Below are 21,508 nucleotides of genomic sequence, written 5' to 3'. Positions count from 1 at the left end.
TGTAAACTGACAGAGAGGGGTGTTGAAGCGCATAGTGCAAAGACTTTCTGCACAGTCAGTTGCTACAGAGCTCCAAACTTCATGTGACCTTCATTAGCCCACGTACAGTACGCAGAGAGCTTCATGGAATGGGTTTCCATGGCCGAGCAGCTGCATCTAAGCCATACATCACCAAGTCCAATGCAAAGCGTGGGATGCAGTGGTGTAAAGCACGTCGCCACTGGACTCTAGAGCAGTGGAGACGCCTTCTCTGGACTGATGAGTTACGCTTTTCCATCTGGCAATCTGATTGACCAGTCTGGGTTTGGAGGTTGCCACGAGAACGCTACATTTCGGACTGCATTGTGCCGAGTGTAACGTATTATTTTCGGGTCTCCCTATGTCTAGCATTAAAAGATTACAATTGGTACAAAATGCGGCTGCTAGACTTTTGACAAGAACAAGAAAGTTTGAAACGGAGTTACGATCATAATTTATGAGTGCATTTGACTAAATGTTATATCTCTGCCAAGGTTGGCATCCAGGACCGTTTATGGTGCAAAATCCAATGGTTTGTTATTTCTTGCTTGGTTAAAATGAACATATACAGGAGGTAACTATCTGAGGATGCACAAAAAAATTAGGATCGCGTGCTATTCTAAGTTGTGCATGTTTTAGTTTTTGGTTGTATTAATCAAAATCCTGGTGGCACAACACTGATTTAAGGCCTGTAATGTGACATCATGTGATACGAGTATTAATCAGAATTAATGGTAATAATCCAAACTATGTCCCAAAAATTTACAAAAACGATAATAAATGTTTGGAGAGAGCTTATCGGTCCAAAGCGAGAACGCAAAGTTGACATTATGTCCTGTCAGCGCTGCAAAGGAAGGGTAGAAGTGGGACCATAAAAGTTGTGTCCACAGCAAAAGTAGGCTGATTTATTGTGGACGCGACCATGTGAAAAACAAACATGGCAATGGTCAATGACAAATGACAAAAAAAGGCAGATGGGACAGATCATGTGACGTCACTGTTCTTATCTCACTCATGGACGACATTATAAACACATCATACTTTAAGTGCAATCAATCTATAATTTTTTTGCAGTGTAAGACAGCAATGCAATCATTAAATATTGTTATTTTAACACATTAATATAAATTACCATCATACAATTATTATAATCATCATTACCATCACCTTTGCTCCTTTAATGCTTTTTAGGGACATTTTTGACATCAAATTTGACATAGATTTAAGTTACCAAATATGGTTCATTGCACTCTTCTGAGAAGCTTTCTAATTAAACAGCATATGACCTATTGATTACCATTTTTAAAATACAATTATTTGTAATTCAACACTAATACTGTAAAATGCATGTTACATTATAATTATCTGGTTATTAAAAGTATCTGATAAATACATCAAATCATGCATTTTATTTGAATAAATAACTACATAATTTGTACTTTTTTTTTATTGACTTAGAATTTAGGATTTAGGACAGTCATTACTAAAACTCTTTTTCCTGATTATCATTTTGGGGGAAATGTTTTTATGCATTGACAATAAAACATTTATACTGTAATATTAACAGTATATCAATATTTTAATGGAAAAATTACGGTGACTGAGCTGCCAGGTTGTTTTTTTTTAAGGTAAAATGTACAGATGTCCGATAATGGCTTTTTTGCCGATATCCGATATTCCGATATTGTCCAACTCTTAATTACCGATTCCGATATCAACCGATACCTAATTTTGTTGTGATGCCCCGCTGGATGCATTAAACAATGTAACAAGGTTATCCAAAATAAATCAACTCAAGTTATGGAAAAAAATTCCAACATGGCACTGCCATATTTATTATTGAAGTCACAAAGTGCATTATTTTTTTTAACATGCCTCAAAACAGCAGCTTGGAATTTGGGACATGCTCTCCCTGAGAGAGCATGAAGAGGTTGAGGTGGGCGGGGTTGGGGGTAGCGGGGGTTGAGGTGAGGGGGGGGGGGGGTAGCGGGGGGTGTATATTGTAGCGTCCCAGAAGAGTTAGTGCTGCAAGGGGTTCTGGGTATTTGTTCTGTTGTGTTTATGTTGTGTTACGGTGCGGATGTTCTCCCGAAATGTGTTTGTCATTCTTGTTTGGTGTGGGTTCACAGTGTGGCGCATATTTGTAACAGTGTTAAAGTTGTTTATACGGCCACCCTCAGTGTGACCTGTATGGCTATTGACCAAATATGCATTGCATTCACTTGTGTGTGTGAAAAGCCGTAGATATTATGTGACTGGGCCAGCAAGCAAAGGCAGTGCCTTTAAGGTTTATTGGCGCTCTGTACTTCTCCCTACGTCCGTGTACACAGCGGCGTTTGAAAAAGTCATAAATTTCACTTTTGAAACCGATACCGATAATTTTGAAACCGATACTGATAATTTCTGATATTACATTTTAAAGCATTTATTGGACATCTCTAGTCAAATGTATGGTCATTGTTTTCACAAGTCATTAATGTAAATGAAAAAACTGTACAACTGTTATGTTTATGGTAAAATTCTGGCGACTGAGCGGCAAATGTATTTATTTTTCGCAAAATCTATGGACCCTCCTTATACAGTGTATAATTGTAAAATAAAGAATGGTATCATTTTTGTTTTTTAAAGTAAAATTCTGGTGACTGAGCTGCCATTTTTTTTACCGTAACCACGGTTGTGGTTTTTACAGTGCGTTACTGTAAATGACAAAACGGTACCACTGTTATTTTTTGGGTAAAATTCTGGTGACTGAGCTTTGATTTTGTAGTGTTTGACTTTAAATTCTACTGACTTTTTTTTTTTTTTTTTTTTTTTACAGTGTTACAGTACGTAATAAAACAGCAATACTATAATATTAATGTTATTTCATAAATATCTAGACATTAAAAGTATTGAATAAATAAATTCAATAATATATACAGTACCGTATTTTTCGGACCGGCCGAAAATGCATAATAAAGAAGGGAAAAAACATATATAAGTCGCACTGGAGTATAAGTCGTATTTTTGGGGGAAATGTATTTGATAAAACCCAACACCAAGAATAGACATTTGAAAGGCAATTTAAAATAAATAAAAAATAGTGAACAACAGGCTGAATAAGTGTACGTTATATGAGGCATAAATAACCAACTGAGAAGGTGCCTGGTATGTTAACGTAACATATTATGATAAGAGTCATTCAAATAACTATAACATATAGAACATGCTATACGTTTACCAAACAATCTGTCACTCCTAATCGCTAAATCCCATGAAATCTTATACGTCTAGTCTCTTACGTGAATGAGCTAAATAATATTATTTGATTTTTTACGGTAATGTGTTAATAATTTCACACATAAGTCGCTCCTGAGTATAAGTCGCACCCCCGGCCAAACTATGAAAAAAACTGCGACTTGTAGTCCAAAAAATACGGTGTATAATTATTTAACCAATCGTACTTAATGTGTACCATCCATCCATCCATTTTCTACCGTTTGTCCCATTTGGGGTCGGGGGGTGCTGGAGCCTATCTCAGCTGCATTCAGGCAGAAGGCGGTGTACACCCTGGACAAGTCGCTACCTCATCACAGGGCCAACACATATAGACAGACAACATTCACGCTCACATTCACACACTAGGGCCAATTTAGTGTTGTCAATCAACCTATCCCCAGGTGCATGTCTTTAATGTGTACCATTTAATTTTATGTATTTATCTAATTTACGACTGTCATTGCGAGAAAAAAGTTCGATGGGTTGAGGCACATTTTGTCATAATTACATTTAAAGATTTTGCAGAATGATATGCCGTATTGACATTATTATATCAACATGTGCGTTCCACACAAACCAACTGCTGATAAGGAAGATTTGTGCCTTTTGAGGAAGGAAACATAACACCAACATTTGAGATGGTGTTCCCAGGTCATAAATCCACAGGCCGAGGCTTTAAATATGAAGCGGGAGGACGAGAAGGTTCTTCTCTTCTTCGTCAGGTGAGCTAGTATCACAGGTGAGGCATTACATAGTTAAATGCTTCCCGCAAAGGCTGACGTGACCCTGCTCGTCTGCAGACATGACAGTTTCCTACACTCTGGAGGTGGCCAACGTGAGGTTTGGCGGCTTCACCAAGCTCCTGTTTAGGTGGAAGGGCAGCATCTACAAGCTGCTTTACAAGGAGTTGCTACTCTTCTGTGGCGTCTATGTCTTTTTCAGCGTGCTTTACAGGTAAGACGCCACATCATCTTCATGAGCAGATGATACCTTCAACTTCTACTTCCAGTTTCATTTTCTGTTGTCTTCAATGCCCAGGTTGATGCTCACCCCCAGGCAGCAGGAACTGTTTGAGCGCATCGCCCTTTACTGCGACCAATTTACCAACACCAGCTTCATCCCTGTTCTCTTTGTGCTCGGTACGTCAAGGAGAGCGCAAAAATATGACCAAAGGAGACGGAATACATGTAATATGTGAAAAATTACCACTTTACATGACAGAAACGTGTGCACTTAAGCACAGTCAGCAGCGTGCGCTCTGACAGTACAGGGGAAATAATAAACAACAAATAACGAACAAACCACCCCTTGAATAAATAATACTGCTATCAATTTCATATGTAAAAAAATTATATAAAATTAAATTAAAATAAACATTGATTGATGTAATTGATACTCCCAGAGCGGAATTAATGTAACAATGTATTTGAATAGTTTTGATGTGCGCTGAATTAAAACTAAAATGAAAATATCTATATTATGACTATATTACAAAATGTAATAACAACAATAAATCCCTCACCTATATCAATTTATTAATATTTGACATAATATTCTAACTACAGTATTTTAAATAGAGAGAGAGAGAGAGAAACCTTCTATTTACCGTATTTTTCGGACTATAAGTCGCAGTTTTTTTCATAGTTTGGCCACAGTACAATACATATTACGTACAATTGACCACTAAATGGTAACACCCGAATACTTTTTTTTAACTTGTTTGAAAAGGCTTAGTGGCCACATGCGTGGACAGCACCTTTTAGCTATTATTTTCAAAATTGTGTACACTACTGAATTGGGGTCCTATTGCCACTTATGTGGACACTTATACTGCCATCTGGTGGTGTCAGAAGAGTATAACATACAATGGAATTTGGAAAAAAAAAAGTGTAAAAATAAGAATTAGCATGTCACTAAACATGAAGTACACGTTTGTGTACTGTATTTTTCGGACTATAAGTCTCAGTTTTTTTCACAGTTTGGCCGGGGGTGCGACTTACACTCAGAAGCGACTTATGTGTGAAATTATTAACACATTACCGTAAAATATCAAATAATATTTTTTAGCTCATTCACGTAAAAGACTAGACGTATAAGATTTCATGGGATTTAGCGATTAGGAGTGACAAATTGTTTGGTAAACGTATAGCATGTTCTATATGTTATAGTTATTTGAATGACTCTTACCATAATATGTTACGTTAACATACCAGGCACGTTCTCAGTTGGTTATTTATGCCTCATATAACGTACACTTATTCAGCCTGTTGTTCACTATTCTTTATTTTTTTCAAACTGCCTTTCAAATGTCTATTCTTGGTGTTGGCTTTTATCAAATAAATTTCCCCCAAAAATGCGACTTATACTGCAGTGCGACTTATATAGGTTTTTTTCCCTTCTTTATTATGCATTTTCGGCCGGTGCGACTTACAGAGGTGGGACCAAGTCATTGTTTTGCAAGTCACAAGTAAGTCTCAAGTCTTTGCCCTCAAGTCCGAGTCAAGTCCCGAGTCAAGACAGGCAAGCCCCGAGTCAAGTCCAAAGTCAAGACTGGAAAGTCTCAAGTCAAGTCCTAAGTCCTGCATTTTGAGTTTCGAGTCCTTTCAAGTCCTTTTAACCACAGACTAATATATTAACACAGATTGTGTATGCTTTTCAAACGCTGTATTTATTTATTAAAACAAGTGCATTTTAAATTGCAGGAAAGAAAATTGTGCTGACATTGCACTTTATAATAGCACTATTAACCAGTCATTTTAAACATGAACTCATTCCTTTACAGAACAAACACATTGAAAAATAAAGTGCAAATGTACTTATTTGTACAAAAGTGTTAACATTGAAAAAACATGACATATACGTGAACATAACAAAAAAGTTGTACTTTTTATATGTCAGGGCCCTATGCTGCATTGCATTTGCAAAAGACCAAATTAGCCAAGAGTCTGTCAGTCATTTGTGCACGATGGGGGCGTAGTATGATGCCACCATGGCTGAAAACTCGCTCCACTGGAGCACTGGAGGCAGGCACTGCCAAGACTCTCATGGCCACTCGGAACAGTGAAGGAAGAGTCTTCATGTTCAATGCCCAGAACAAAGGGGGGAGAGAGTTGTTTTGGGTTGGTGCACTACTTGTAAGTGTATCTTGTGTTTTTTATGTTGATTTAATTAAAAAAAGAAAAGAAAAATATATATATATTTCTTGTGCGGCCCGATACCAATCGATCCACGGACCAGTAGCGGGCCGCGGCCCGGTGGTTGGGGACCACTGAGGTAAACAACCAACAGTATGTCAGAAAGCTAGCTAAAACGGTACACATATTCATAATATAGTATACATTTTAACTGACCTTTATTTGACTATTTTTGTCTTTTTTTAGGTGGCTAAAATACGCGGTGGTGCTGACCGCCGTCTAACGTTACGTGTGATATATTGACTAACGTAACCCTGCTTGAAAAAAATCACTGAACAAAAAGTATGAATAAGGTAGTGAACTGCAACAGATTCCCGTGTTTGCAATAACGTTATAACGTTAGCAGTGAGTTTACAGCCTCACTGATTTAACTACACAGCAAATAAAAGTCACGTTACTTAGCCAATAAACGTTATCTTACATTCAAAACTTACCGTTCTTTGTGCAACTTCAAATGCCGGACGAAGTTAGAAGTTGTTGCCTCTCCATCAGTAATTTTCGAACCGCATGTGTTGCATACTGCAAACCGTTTTGTGTTGACCACCTCGTAATTTTTATACCGAAACAAAATTATTTTAGGTATCATTTTTTGTTCACTGGCGTGTGGTTTGGACATGTCTTCTTCGTTGGTTGTCCTGCAATTTGATTGGATGAATGCTGTGTGATGAAAACAAAGTAGATCTAATTTGATTGGCTGTTGTACTGAGACCACACCAGCTGACACACGCAACGCTGATAGACAAGTACACAATGAAAAATACGGAGCGCTCCCGAATAACTTTTTCATCTTTGGGTTTTGGGGAAAGTAGCAAGTCATGTCAATTCAAAAGGCTCAAGTCCAAGTGAAGTCACAAGTATTGATGTTAAAGTCTAAGTCGAGTTGCAAGTCTTTTTACATTTTGTCAAGTCGAGTCTAAAGTCATCAAATTCATGACTCGAGTCTGACTCGAGTCCAAGTCATGTGACTCGAGTCCACACCTCTGGCGACTTATACTCCGAAAAATACGGTAATAATATTTGATTATTCAACTTCTTCATTATTGTGGCTGTAGTTTGCAGTGGTGCAGAAACATATCGTACTGTGTGAGTGACTTTCGCCCGAGTGCTGTTTCTAATATTTTGACCTTTCCATACACACTGCAAAAAGTAGACAAAAGACAATTTGACTTGATGATTTTTCTTAATTGACGTTTTATAGCTCAGATTTTAGGTATATATTATACTTAACGTAAGCAAATCGGTCGAAGATTATAGTGCCTGCTAAGAAAAATATTTTTTGGCAAATAAAACAACTTTATACCAAGGGGCGCCGGAAGTTGGCAGACCCGTTAGCGATCCTGTTCTGTCTCCCTGTAATGTTTGTCTGATCTTGAATGGGATTGTGCTGAAAATTTTAATTTCCCCTCGGGGATTAATAAAGTATTTCTGATTCTGATTAATAAGATATCCATCCATGTACAACCGCTTGCTTTGTCTTTTTCCAGTATAAAGCATGAGGTCACCAAAATGGGAGAAAGAGCTTAAGTGTACCTAATAAAGTGCCCTGTTGTATGTTTAACTATCTGTGCACAAAAATAGATAAAAAAACGGACCTTTTTCAGGCTTTTACGTGACGCTGGCCTTCAACCGTTGGTGGGGTCAATACACCAGCTTCCCGCTGCCCGACAACCTGATGATGGTGGTTTCCGGCAACGTCCACGGCGCCGACGAAAGGGGCCGCCTGCTTCGCCGCACACTGATGAGATACGCCAACCTGTCGTCGGTTCTCATCCTGCGCTCCATCAGCACCAGGGTTCACAAGCGTTTCCCTACGCTGGACCACGTGGTGGAGGCCGGTAGGTACCACTTGTGTCTGTCCTGCAGGAGACAATAGGACATCAAGCAGATTTAGATCCCTAATTGTTGCAATCAGCTGCATACGGGCAGTCACACAAATAGAATTCCGCACCACTTTTTAATCAATGATGATTTATACTCCATCCTTTATTTTGACGGCTTCTCCCCCCATATTTCTCAACTGATTCATATCCATCAAACACCAGAATACTCAACATTTCCCCCCTTAAAATCCCACATTTTCCACAGAGCCACATATTTGGCGACATTTCTCCCATTGAAAATGAAAGGACATTTTTTTCTTCGATCATTATCATCCCCTCCCACACGGAGAAATTTGTTTATGCTCAAGTGATTGGTTCCATTTGCCTCTTTCATCAAATTTGGACTAAATGAGATCAAGGAGCTGATCATTGTAAGTTTTTATCAGGCATCTTTGTGGGTACCTAATGGTCCTTCAGTATTGAAGGCAGACCTGGGCAAAATACGGCCCTCAGGCCACATGCGGTCCATTAAAATTTTCAATGTGGCCCGCCGGACGTTCTACATAGTTTTTTTCGACCTTTAACATCAAAACTGTAGCCGCCATTATGACGTGCAGTGCTGTTTTTTAAATGATCGTAAGTCTTGAACTATAGAAAGTACTGTATTTCAATTAGAGATGTCTAGAATGCTTTAAAATGTAATATCGGAAATTATCAGTATCGGTATCGGTTTCAAAAAGTAAAATTAATTACTTTTTAAAAGGCCGCTGTACGGAGCGGTACATATCCGGTAAAACACGGACATAGGGAGCAGTACAGAGCAGTTGCGTCTCTCAGTCAGCAGCCCCTCCCCTTTTCCCTCTCCCACACACAACACAGGAGTTGACGACTGCAGCATGAGAGGTTTACTGGCGACGCTTGATGACCTCATCAAACCGCCGCCAGCGCAGCATAACAACAACAACAAGAGTGTGTTGTTGCCGGTGCTGTAGCCGTGGCTAACAAGCCAGCGAGCTCGGTGACTGACTAACGTCACCATGTCTATGGTTTGGGATTATTTTAAAGTGTGTTTGACGGATACAAAACTGGCAATTTGCAATGACTGCAAAAAGTTGGTTATGCGAGGAGGAACCAGGATGTCTTCCTTTAATACGAGCAATTAGATCTCCCACCTCTTAAAAGGGGAACATTATCACAATTTCAGAAGGGTTAAAACCATTAAAAATCAGTTCCCAGTGGCTTATTTTATTTTTGAAGTTTTTTTCAAAATTTTACCCATCACGCAATATCCCTAAAAAAAGCTTCAAAGTGCCTGATTTTAACCATCTTTATAAACACCCGTCCATTTTCCTGTGACGTCACATAGTGAAGCCAACACAAACAAACATGGCGGCTAGAACAGCAAGGTATAGCGACATTAGCTCGGATTCAGACTCGGATTTCAGCGGCTTAAGCGATTCAACAGATTACGCATGTATTGAAACGGATGGTTGTAGTGTGGAGGCAGGTAGCGAAAACGAAATTGACGAAGAAACTGAAGCTATTGAGCCATATCAGTTTGAACCGTATGCAAGCGAAACCGACGAAAACGACACGACAGCCAGCGACACGCAAGAAAGCGAGGACGAATTCGGCGATCGCCTTCTAACCAACGATTGGTATGTGTTTGTTTGGCATTAAAGGAAACTAAAAACTATGAACTAGGTTTACAGCATATGAAAATAATTTGGCAACAACATGCACTTTGAGAGTGCAGACAGCCCAGTTTTCATCAATTAATATATTCTGTAGACATACCCTCATCCGCTCTCTTTTCCTGAAAGCTGATCTGTCCAGTTTTGGAGTTGATGTCAGCAGGCCAGGGAAGCTAGGGTCGATATTCTTCTATGCCATCTCTGTCGTAGCATAGCTTTCGTCGGTAAAGTGTGCGGAACAAACGTGAATCCGTCCCTGTTCGTGTTGTTACACCCTCCGACAACACACCGACGAGGCATGATGTCTCCAAGGTACGGAAAACAGTCGAAAAAACGGAATATAACAGAGCTGATTTGACTCGGTGTTTGTAATGTGTTTGAGAAAATGACGGATTGCTTCCCGATGTGACGTCACAACGTGACGTCATCGCTCCGAGAGCGAATAATAGAAAGGCGTTTAATTTGCCAAAATTCACCCATTTAGAGTTCGAAAATCGGTTAAAAAAATATATGGTCTTTTTTCTGCAACATCAAGGTATATATTGACGCTTACATAGGTCTGGTGATAATGTTCCCCTTTAAGAATCATAAGGAGGTACACGATGAATACAAGCGGAAGATGGATGAAAAGCAAACACCGAAAAAAAGTAGTACCACACAGTTGTCGCTTAAAGACTCCGCCCAAAGGGACAAGCGGTAGAAAATGGATGGTTGGATGGATGGCTGACTGCTAGGCCACTTGTGTTACTCATACAAATACGTTAGAGCAGGGCAGATTGAGCTCAGTTTATAATTCCCTGTTATACAGTACGCCAGGCAGTCTTGCACTAAAGGAGGACTATGTTATTGTTTACTTTATTACTCTAGTGTACTCTGGACTGAAGCTGTGTGCCTTCATTGTTTTTGTAGCTGTTGTTTTGAGGCATGTTTAAAAAAAAAAAAAGAAAATAATGCACTTTGTGAAAGTCAAAGTATAGTATTTCCCACAGTTGTAGTGGGTATCAGGATTATCTCAGGGAGAGCATGTCCCAAATTCTAAGCTGTTTTGAGGCATGTTAAATAATGCACTTTGTGACTTCAATAATAAATATGGCAGTGCCATGTTGGCACTTTTTTCCAAACCTGGAGTTGAAGTTGTTCTCTTATTTTGGAAAACCTTGTTTTTGATTGATTGATTGAAACTTTTATTAGTAGATTGCACAGTACAGTACATATTCCGTACAATTGACCACTAAATGGTAACACCCGAATAAGTTTTTCAACTTGTTTAAGTTGGGGTCCACGTTAATCAATTCATGGTAAAGTTACATTGTTTAATGCATCCAGCGGGGCATCACAACAAAATTAGGCATAATAATGTGTTAATTCCACGACTGTATGTATCGGTATCGGTTGATATCGGAATCGGTAATTAAGAGTTGGACAACATCGGAATATCGGCAAAAAAGCCATTACTGGACATCTATAATTACAAGGTTTGGATATTTGGACTGATAGGACAATTAATCAATCAATATTATAGAAAGATTCTGGGACATTTTGGACAGTTTCTTACTTTGTGGGAACAGCCTGGGAAAGACCCATTTTTCTGTTCCCAGTGCACTGAGCAAGGAACATAGAGGCCTGCTTGGCCTCTATCGGACATCTCTAATTTCAATGGTTGAAATCTGTGCTTTTGAGTTCTTACGGTCATCTACGTCACAGACCAGGAAAAAACCAGAGTGGGCGGGGGTTTTTTTCAGAGCAGCCAGCCCGAAACGCATGTGTCAGAAACAGATGCGGAAGCAAATCTGTACAGCAAATTTCGGCATTAAAGTGATAATATATCATATTCCATCCATCCATTTTCTACCGCTTATTCCCTTCGGGGTCGCGGGGGGTGCTGGAGCCTATCTCAGCTACAATCGGGCGGAAGGCGGGGTACACCTCATCGCAGAATATATCATATTGTAGGTGTTTATTACACTTTGCATTCATATTTTGCTGTTTTTTACATTTTTGTTGTGTTTTGCTTGATGGTAAAAGATACTCAACTATCGAGGAGCTGGTCTGAGAAGTAAAATAGGAGCGACGTTCATATGTTGTTAATATTCAATGTTTTATTGTTCATAGTTAATATTGTCAATCCCACTTTCTTTATTTTCATGTACATTTTGGGTGTCCCATTCAGTAAAAAACTGTAAAATTCCATTCCGTTTTTTCTGAGGTGGTCTGTCATAACTTTTTTAAATTCTATCACACATTGTGACTTTTGGTATTCGTGTTCCTGAAAAAAAAGGGACTCAAACACACATACTGTACAGCAGGTTTTTACAGCTTAATATGTATTTATAATTTATAAACACATACACATTGGCCCCCCAGACACTTTTTTTCTCTCAATGTGGCCCCCTAGTCAAAATATTTGCCCAGCTCTGACTTAAGGGGTCCTTTTAGGCAGTAGCAAAACAAAAAACAAAAGTAAACCCAAATCCTATGAATCAGTCTCTGCAAATATATGCACGTTGAAGTTAAAGTACCACTGATAGTCACACACACACTAGGTGTGGTGAAATTACTCTCTGCATTTGACCCATCCCCTTGTTCCACCCCCGGAAGAGTTAGGGCTGCAAGGTGTTCTGGGTATTTGTTCTATTGTGTTTATGTTGTGTTACGGTGCGGATGTTCTCCCGAAATGTGTTTGTCATTCTTGTTTGGTGTGGGTTCACAGTGTGGCGCATATTTTTAACAGTGATAAAGTTGTTTATACGGCAGAGGTGGGACCAAGTCATTGTTTTGCAAGTCACAAGTAAGTCTCAAGTCTTTGCCCTCAAGTCCGAGTCAAGTCCCGAGTCAAGACAGGCAAGCCCCGAGTCAAGTCCAAAGTCAACACTGGAAAGTCTCAAGTCAAGTCCTAAGTCCTGCATTTTGAGTTTCGAGTCCTTTCAAGTCCTTTTAACCACAGACTAATATATTAACACAGATTGTGTATGCTTTTCAAACGCTGTATTTATTTATTAAAACAAGTGCATTTTAAATTGCAGGAAAGAAAATTGTGCTGACATTGCACTTTATAATAGCACTATTAACCAGTCATTTTAAACATTAACTCATTCCTTTACAGAACAAACACATTGAAAAATAAAGTGCAAATGTACTTATTTGTACAAAAGTGTTAACATTGAAAAAACATGACATATACGTGAACATAACAAAAAAGTTGTACTTTTTATATGTCAGGGCCCTATGCTGCATTGCATTTGCAAAAGACCAAATTAGCCAAGAGTCTGTCAGTCATTTGTGCACGATGGGGGCGTAGTATGATGCCACCATGGCTGAAAACTCGCTCCACTGGAGCACTGGAGGCAGGCACTGCCAAGACTCTCATGGCCACTCGGAACAGTGAAGGAAGAGTCTTCATGTTCAATGCCCAGAACAAAAGGGGGAGAGAGGTTTTTTGGGTTGGTGCACTACTTGTAAGTGTATCTTGTGTTTTTTATGTTGATTTAATTTAAAAAAGAAAAGAAAAAAAAATTATTTCTTGTGCGGCCCGATACCAATCGATCCACGGACCAGTACCGGGCCGCGGCCCAGTGGTTGGGGACCACTGAGGTAAACAACCAACAGTATGTCAGAAAGCTAGCTAAAACGGTACACATATTCATAATATAGTATACATTTTAACTGACCTTTATTTGACTATTTTTGTCTTTTTTTTAGGTGGCTAAAATACGCGGTGCTGCTGACCGCCGTCTAACGTTACGTGTGATATATTGACTAACGTAACCCTGCTTGAAAAAAATCACTGAACAAAAAGTATGAATAAGGTAGTGAACTGCAACAGATTCCCGTGTTTGCAATAACGTTATAACGTTAGCAGTGAGTTTACAGCCTCACTGATTTAACTACACAGCAAATAAAAGTCACGTTACTTAGCCAATAAACGTTATCTTACATTCAAAACTTACCCTTCTTTGTGCAACTTCAAATGCCGGACGAAGTTGGAAGTTGTTGCCTCTCCATCAGTCATTTTCGAACCGCATGTGTTGCATACTGCAAACCGTTTTGTGTTGACCACCTCGTAATTTTTATACCCAAACAAAATTATTTTAGGTATCATTTTTTGTTCACTGGCGTGTGGTTTGGACATGTCTTCTTCCTGCAATTTGATTGGATGAATGCTGTGTGATGAAAACAAAGTAGATCTAATTTGATTGGCTGTTGTACTGAGAGCACACCAGCTGACACACGCAACGCTGATAGACAAGTACACAATGACAAATACGGAGCGCTCCCGAATAACTTTTTCATCTTTGGGTTTTGGGGAAAGTAGCAAGTCATGTCAAGTCATGTCAATTCAAAAGGCTCAAGTCCAAGTGAAGTCACAAGTCATTGATGTTAAAGTCTAAGTCGAGTTGCAAGTCTTTTTACATTTTGTCAAGTCGAGTCTAAAGTCATCAAATTCATGACTCGAGTCTGACTCGAGTCCAAGTCATGTGACTCGAGTCCACACCTCTGTTATACGGCCACCCTTAGTGTGTCCTGTTTGGCTGTTGATCAAGTATGTCTTGCAGTCACTTATGTGTGTCTGCAGAAGGCTCATACAACATGTGACTAGGCCGGCACGCTGTTTCTATGGTGAAAAAGCGGACGCGACGACAGGTTGTAGAGGACGCTAAGGGTAGTGCCATCACGGCAAGCCCTTAATATTGTTGTCCAGGTGAAAATCGGGACAATGGTTGCCCCGGGAGATTGTCGGGAGGGGCACTAAAATTCGGGAGTTTCCCGGAAACATCGGGAGGGTTGGAAGTATGTTGCTAGGGCGGGAAAGCCATTCAAAGAAGGTGAATTCAATAAAAAGTACATGTTAGATTTTTTTAAGAAACCTTTTCTTGCGGCCCAGCCTCACCCAGTTTCTGCAGCCAGTGGCCCCCAGGTAAATTGAGTTTGAGACCCCTGCCTTAGTTGGATCGGAGTCTGGGTTTAACGCATACTTGCCAACCCTCCCAAATTTTCCGGGAGACTCCCGAAATTCAGCGCCTCTCCCAAAAACCTCCCGGGACAAATATTCTCCCGAAAATATCCCGATTTTCAGCCAGCGCTGGAGGCCACGCCCCCTCCAGTTCAATGCCGACCTGAGTGAGGACAGCCTTTTTTCACAACGGGAGGACAACAGGGTGACAAGAACTAAATCATCCATACTAGAGACAAATTGTATTATTATGTTTATCTTACCTAAAAATAAATATATTTATTAATTAAAAAAAAACAAAAAAACTAAATACATTTTTACTATATTTTGCTAAAAACATCAAAATTATTTGTATTTTTATTTGTATTTTTTCTGACTCCTTATTACATCCAGCCATATAATTAAAATAAACATATTTGAAATAATTCATTTTAAATTATCATAATAATTCATTTAAAATGACCATATTTAATTATTAAAATAATTGCTTGTTTATCAACAACTTTGGCATTTTATTCATTACATTTTGAAGCTCTCAGAAGCCAAGTTATGTTATATTCCTTAATATTTATTTATAAGTTTGAAGTATAAATTATCTAAACAGTTTTGTTTGCATATTTTCAGGATATATATATATATATATATATATATATATATATATGTATGAAATACTTGACTTGGTGAATTCGAGCTGTCAATATACTCCTCCCCTCTTAACCACGCCCCGAACCACGTCCCCCACCCCCGACCACCCCCCCCCCTCTGTCCTGTTCCCCCACCCCCCACCCCACCCCCCGAAATCGGAGGTCTCAAGGTTAGCAAGTATGGTTTAACGTGGTTTGTGGCGCTCCCCCTGGTGTTGTGGTAATGGCGGTCATTTACGTTAAGGAAGTAGTTTGACATGTACTTCGGTATCAGGGAGGTGTAGCGAATTTTATAGACTAGGCTCAGTGCAAGTTGTTTTACTCTGTCCTCCACCCTGAGCAAGCCCACTTTAGAGAAGTGGGTAGGAGTGAGGTGGAGGTCTGGAAGTAACCTGACTAGCTTGTCCTGGGATGTTTGGAGTCTAGATTTGAGGGTTTTGGATGTGCTGGGGTACCAGGAGGTGCGTAATGAGTTGTGCCATCTGCCTATTGCTTGCCTAACTAAAGTAGCATTTTGGCTCATCAGCATTTCAGTTTTGCAGCAATCACACCCAACTTTTTCCAATCTATTGTCTCATCATGTTTATGTCCAGGCTTCATGACTTCGCACGAACTAAAGAAGTTGCAGTCGCTGCACTCAGACTTCAACAAGTACTGGATGCCTTTGACCTGGTTTGCTAACCTGGCCTCCAGAGCGAGGGAAGAGGGTCGCGTGAGGGACGACATCGCTTTGAGACTCCTCACCGACGTGACTCTCTTTGGTTTCATTAGCGTGTCGACACTACAAAGCAACAACATGCTATTAAACTTCAACTCTATAATTGATTCTTCTTGCAGGAGCTTAACAACTACAGGGCCAAATGCAGCCTCCTGTTTCACTACGACTGGATCAGCATCCCTCTGGTCTACACCCAGGTGAGATGCAGTCATGCTGGGTTAAGACGGGGGTGAGCAACCCGCGGCTTTAGAGCCACATGCAGCTCTTTAGCGGCGCCCTGGTGGCTTTTTCAAAAATGTATGGAAATGGAAAAAAAAAAGTATTTTGTTTTAATAAGGTTTCTGTAGGAAGACAAACACGACACAAACCTTCCTAATTGTTAGAAAGCCCACTGTTTAATATGTTTGTGCTTCACTGATGACAGTATTTGGTGAGCGCCGTTTTGTCCTACTAATTTCAGCGGCCCCTGAACTCACCGTTGTGTGGACTGTGACTCAACAGTTTGTTTACATGTATAACTTTCTCTGACGCTGCCACAGAAAGACGTGTTTTATGCCACTCCTTCTTCGTCTCATTTTGTCCACCAAACGTTTTATGCTGTGTGTGAATGCACAAAGGTGAGCTTCGTTGATGTTATTGACTTGTTATGGAGTGCTAATCAGTGCTAATCTATTCATTACCATGAATTGATTAACGCGGACCCCGACTTAAAGAAGTTGAAAAACTCTTTCGGGTGTTACCATTCAGTAGTCAATTGTATGGAATATGTACTGTACTGTGCAATCTACAAATAAAAGTTTCAATCAATCAATCAATAAATATTTGGTCTCTGCATGACTGCAAGCTAATTGCTATTTAGGCTAGCTGTATGTACATATTGCATCATTATGCTTTGTTTGTCGGTATATTTGAGCTCATTGAATTTCCTTTACGCATGTCCTCTTTGTATTTAGTTTATTTTTTGTTTCATGGCACATTATCTGTATGTAATATTGGCTACATTTCTGATAGTTGGTGCGCCATGTTGTTCCAGACCACAGCAAACGTTACCCAGCTTGCAAAGATTGTAATAAATTATTTAGAAGAAGACAGCCTGACCTTTGGCCATTCTAAGACAGTCATTTCCAGGAGTTATCTCACCTTCTGAGAAGTTTTACTAATGTTTTCCAATGTTGTAAAAATGTGTAGCATAAATATTCAATTTCAACATTTCTGTCAACGAAGATTTGCGTCAGCCTGCGACACATAGTCATTTTGATAGTAGGCTAATATACCTAATTAGCCACTTACATCATGTGTTGCCATCATTGTAACACTTAACAAGTCTTTAATTTTTTTGCGGCTCCAGACCGATTACTTTTTTGTATTTGTGTTCCAATATGGCTCTTTCAACATTTTGGGTTGCCGACCCCTGGTTAAGACAAAAACACACCGACATCGAACTGACTTGTCTTGCTTTATCGTTTCCCAGGTGGTTACTTTGGCCGTCTACTCCTTCTTCGCCTTCTCTGTCATCGGCCGCCAGTTCCTTAACCCGGATAAAGGTTACAAGGACCACAAAATAGATCTGTACGTACCTGTCTTCACGCTGCTGCAGTTCTTCTTCTATGCCGGATGGCTCAAGGTGAGTCCAGGGATCTCTGGTCCAGCCCTGTGCAGATAAGGATGCCTTTTGCGGACCCAATGCAGCATAGTGTTACTGACAACAAGCAGGGCCGGTGTAGGGGGCCGCGTGGTTACTGTGAACATGCTTTTTTTTTTTGCCGTACCAGAATATGATGAAGCGTATGTAGCACTTGGCTTCCCAGTAACCACGGTGTGTTTACTTTAACGTTAATAAACTTACAATATTCTGCAGAGGTATAGGTATAACAATTTCATACACAAATTATACTTACAGTCACAGCAAAGAGTGGGGAGGTGGGGGGCGTGAAACATTTTCTTCCTCCTTCGGGGTGGGGCACAAAATATTTTATTCTTCCAAGAAGGGCGTAACGGCTCTCTTGGTTGCTTTGTTGGGCCTGCTCCTGTCTCTGGCCATGTTCCCCCCACCCCAGCAGACAATGGCATGGAACACGCAGAGGCCTCCACAGTGTATATGTTTTGGGGCGGTATAGCTCGGTTGGTAGAGCGGCCGTGCCAGCAACTTGAGGGTTGCAGGTTCGATCCCCACTTCCGCCATCCTAGTCACTGCCGTTGTGTCTTTGGGCAAGACACTTTACCCACCCATGCTCCCAGTGCCACCCACACTGGTTTAAATGTAACTTAGATATTGGGTTTCACAATGTAAAGCGCTTTGAGTCACTTGAGAAGAAGCGCTATATAAATATAATTCACTTTTTGTTGTTTTTTTTAACTTTTGTGGCTGTGTGTAGAAGTGGCTGGTTGCATCAGCTCTGCTCTTTAACGTCCTTTGACGTTTCCCTCTTACACACATGTTTATGTGTGCTATGGCTATGAGTTGTTTTTTTTCCTTGGCCTCAGTCTGGACCCCCGGCTTGGACTGAGAATTTTTTTCTCACCCCCCACCAGTGTTTACCTGTTTCTCACCTTTTTTGTAAGGGGCGCCGGAAGTTGTCAGACCCGTCAGCGATCCTGTTCTGTCTCCATGTAATGTTTGTCTGCTCTTGAATGGGATTGTGCTGAAAATCTTAATTTCCCCTCTGGGATTATTGAAGTATTTCTGATTCTGAACAAAAAATATTTAAGTGACCCTTACTGGCGTAGGGTCACAACCACATGATCAGTCCGTGCTATATGTTATCAAATAGTGGCATCCGGAGCCTTGGATGGTTCAGTTTGATTATAGCAACTTATAAAATCAAACCGTAGTAAAATTAGAGACTAAAATGAGGCAACAAACTAAATCCTGTTTAGGGGCGACAATAGCCTGGACTGCACTGCCCAAAAAGCTGATTAAATTAGTTAAAAACCCTCACTTCATTGATTAAAGTATGCCCTAAAACCATTTCGGAATAAACTTTCCAAAAAAGTCAAAGATAGTATAAGTGAACAACACAACCATTTTAGCTAGTTAAGCAAAATGCTATGCAAATTAACCCGTGAGAGGTTAAGTTTTACAGTTACAGGTGATTACGTTTGTTTTTTTAAACAGGTTCGAAATATTTAGCGCCGATTTGTGCAGTTATAACATGTAAATTTTACTCAAACTATAGAAGCGCTAATTAATATCATGGAACATCGTAAGGCAAATAGCACGCTAGCTAATTAAAATATAGACATGTTAAAAGGGTATGCAGCATCGAGCGCTACTGAATACTGTCGCTGACGAGACGCAGGGCCGCCATCTTGGAGTGGTGATCCGCTCCACTTAGTGCAATTCATTTGGCAGGAGCAATGAACTGTCAGCGCATTTAATTAATCTTACCTCACTGAATACCACTGATTTTCATGTGGTTTTTTGTCATACATGTAGCTATGATAAAGGACACATGTTTTGGCGTGTTTTATTATTCATAGTTTGCTCAACAGTAATAGAATATTCTCAAATACTAGAAGTGACCAGACGTCTGAGACCAAAACTGGGAATTTAATGCCAGAGAAGGGGGGGAAACGGTCAGCTATTTTTAAATTCAAGAAACAATATGATTAGGTTATATATACACATACGTATATCCTACATAGAAATTGGGTTGGAAAGCTAGACTAAATTTAGACTTGTATAATACTGTATAGCCACTGTCCATCTGATTGTCTAGTTAGCTAACATATTACCCCCTACACAATCTGGACTGTGGTCCTAACTTTTACCCCTGTTGGCTATTACAATCTTTATCTTCATCATTTATTTCAACTTTGTTATTCAAGTATGACATTTTTAAATTTAATTTCATTGACAAGAAATTCTATTATGGTCATATTCTTGTTTGCTAGCGGCTACGGTTTCAGTACTATTGAAGATCTTTGCTCCTTCTCAACTCTGTGGTAACATTCTTTTCACAAAATACAGCCAATAGTGTGTTAATGTTAAATCTTACTTGTGAAAAGTAATCCCCCGATTCCTATTTTCAAGAGTCCGCTCATTTGAGCAGGAAAACGCTGAACAACCATTTTTGTTTTCTACCCGTCAAGTGCCAGTTTAGGCTACTCGCCGGCTCCTTATCACCACTTCAAGATGGCGGCCGAATTTGTCGCGTCACAGCAGCCAATGATGAGTCTACTTATAAGATGTATATGAACAACACGACCATTTTAGCTAGAGGTTAAGTTTTACAGTTAGAGAAGTTTTTTTTTTACCAGGTTCGAAATATTCAGCGCCGATTTGTGCAGTTGTAACATGTAAACTTGACTCCACCTATATAAGCGCTAATTAATAACATGGAACATCAAAAGGCAAGTAGCACACTAGCTAACTAAAATATGACGTTCACGCGCGCTTTTTAGCGCAATGCATTTTGGGAGCTGTAGTAACGAGTCGGATATTTAAGAGGTCTTTTGTCAGTGAAAACAAGTAAAGACCTCGGTACAAGATACACAATATTCAGTCATGTCTGAGTGAGAATTCGCAATACTGCTTTCATGTCGCAATGTTTATGACATTCATGCCCCGAGGGTAACTCTAAAAGCGGGTCCATATGGCAGGTGGGAGAGCTGATCATCAACCCATTTGGAGAGGATGACGACGACTTTGAAACCAACCAGCTGATTGACAGGAACATCCAGGTTGCCACATGTCACACTTTCCCCATCTTCTGAAGCTGCCAACATGTTTTGGTGCAGACTGTTGGTATTTTGTGTCTGATGCAGGTGTCCATGCTGGCGGTGGACGACATGTACCAGAACCTGGCTCCCCTGGAGAAGGACAAGCACTGGGCCCAGAGACATTTCTCTATCCCTTACACATTGTCCACTGCAGCAGATAGTCAGACACCTGCATTTAAAGGCTCCACCTTCGACATGAGGTGAGTGATATTCTTAATACCCCTGTGCACAACGTATACTTAACTTAAGAACATGTACCGGTAATTGCAGGATGAGCTTGGAGGACCTAGAGCTCCACAAGCAGAAAGACAGTGTGGGTCTGCTGCAGGGTTGCAGCCTCCCATCACTGATTGACTCATCGTTACATCACTTTACAGAGAACACGGATGATGAGCACCACCACAAACAGCAAGTGAAGATAAGGATCAAAGTGGATGCAAACGAGGAATAAATATTGCTTGTGATAATGTGAGGCATGTGGCAGTTTGA

At 40.0% G+C, this 21,508-nt stretch overlaps 1 protein-coding gene across 1 annotated transcript; it reads left to right on the top strand.

Moving 5' to 3' along the window:
• The first annotated feature begins 3,890 nt into the window (after window positions 1-3,890).
• Window positions 3,891-21,505, top strand: best4 (bestrophin 4). Its single transcript, XM_061979862.1, has 10 exons — window positions 3,891-3,998; window positions 4,077-4,230; window positions 4,315-4,415; window positions 8,072-8,305; window positions 16,173-16,327; window positions 16,417-16,494; window positions 17,769-17,921; window positions 20,900-20,980; window positions 21,065-21,219; window positions 21,290-21,505. The coding sequence occupies exons 2-10, from the start codon at window positions 4,079-4,081 to the stop codon at window positions 21,468-21,470; spliced, it is 1,290 nt and encodes a 429-aa protein (XP_061835846.1). The 5' UTR covers window positions 3,891-3,998; window positions 4,077-4,078; the 3' UTR covers window positions 21,471-21,505.
• The last annotated feature ends 3 nt before the right edge of the window (window positions 21,506-21,508 follow it).

Source organism: Nerophis lumbriciformis, linkage group LG19 (genome assembly GCF_033978685.3).
Source record: "Nerophis lumbriciformis linkage group LG19, RoL_Nlum_v2.1, whole genome shotgun sequence".
NCBI lineage: Eukaryota > Metazoa > Chordata > Actinopteri > Syngnathiformes > Syngnathidae > Nerophis > Nerophis lumbriciformis.
Note: the sequence above shows the minus strand (reverse complement) of the source record. Positions and strands in the feature narration are given on the sequence as shown.

Coding starts and splice junctions, on each gene's coding strand:
- best4 (XM_061979862.1), top strand. CDS start 4,079: ATGACAGTTTCCTACACTCTGGAGGTGGCCAACGTGAGGTTTGGCGGC. Junction 20,981..21,064: donor TGATTGACAGGAACATCCAG/GTTGCCACATGT, acceptor TGTCTGATGCAG/GTGTCCATGCTGGCGGTGGA. Junction 21,220..21,289: donor GGCTCCACCTTCGACATGAG/GTGAGTGATATT, acceptor CGGTAATTGCAG/GATGAGCTTGGAGGACCTAG.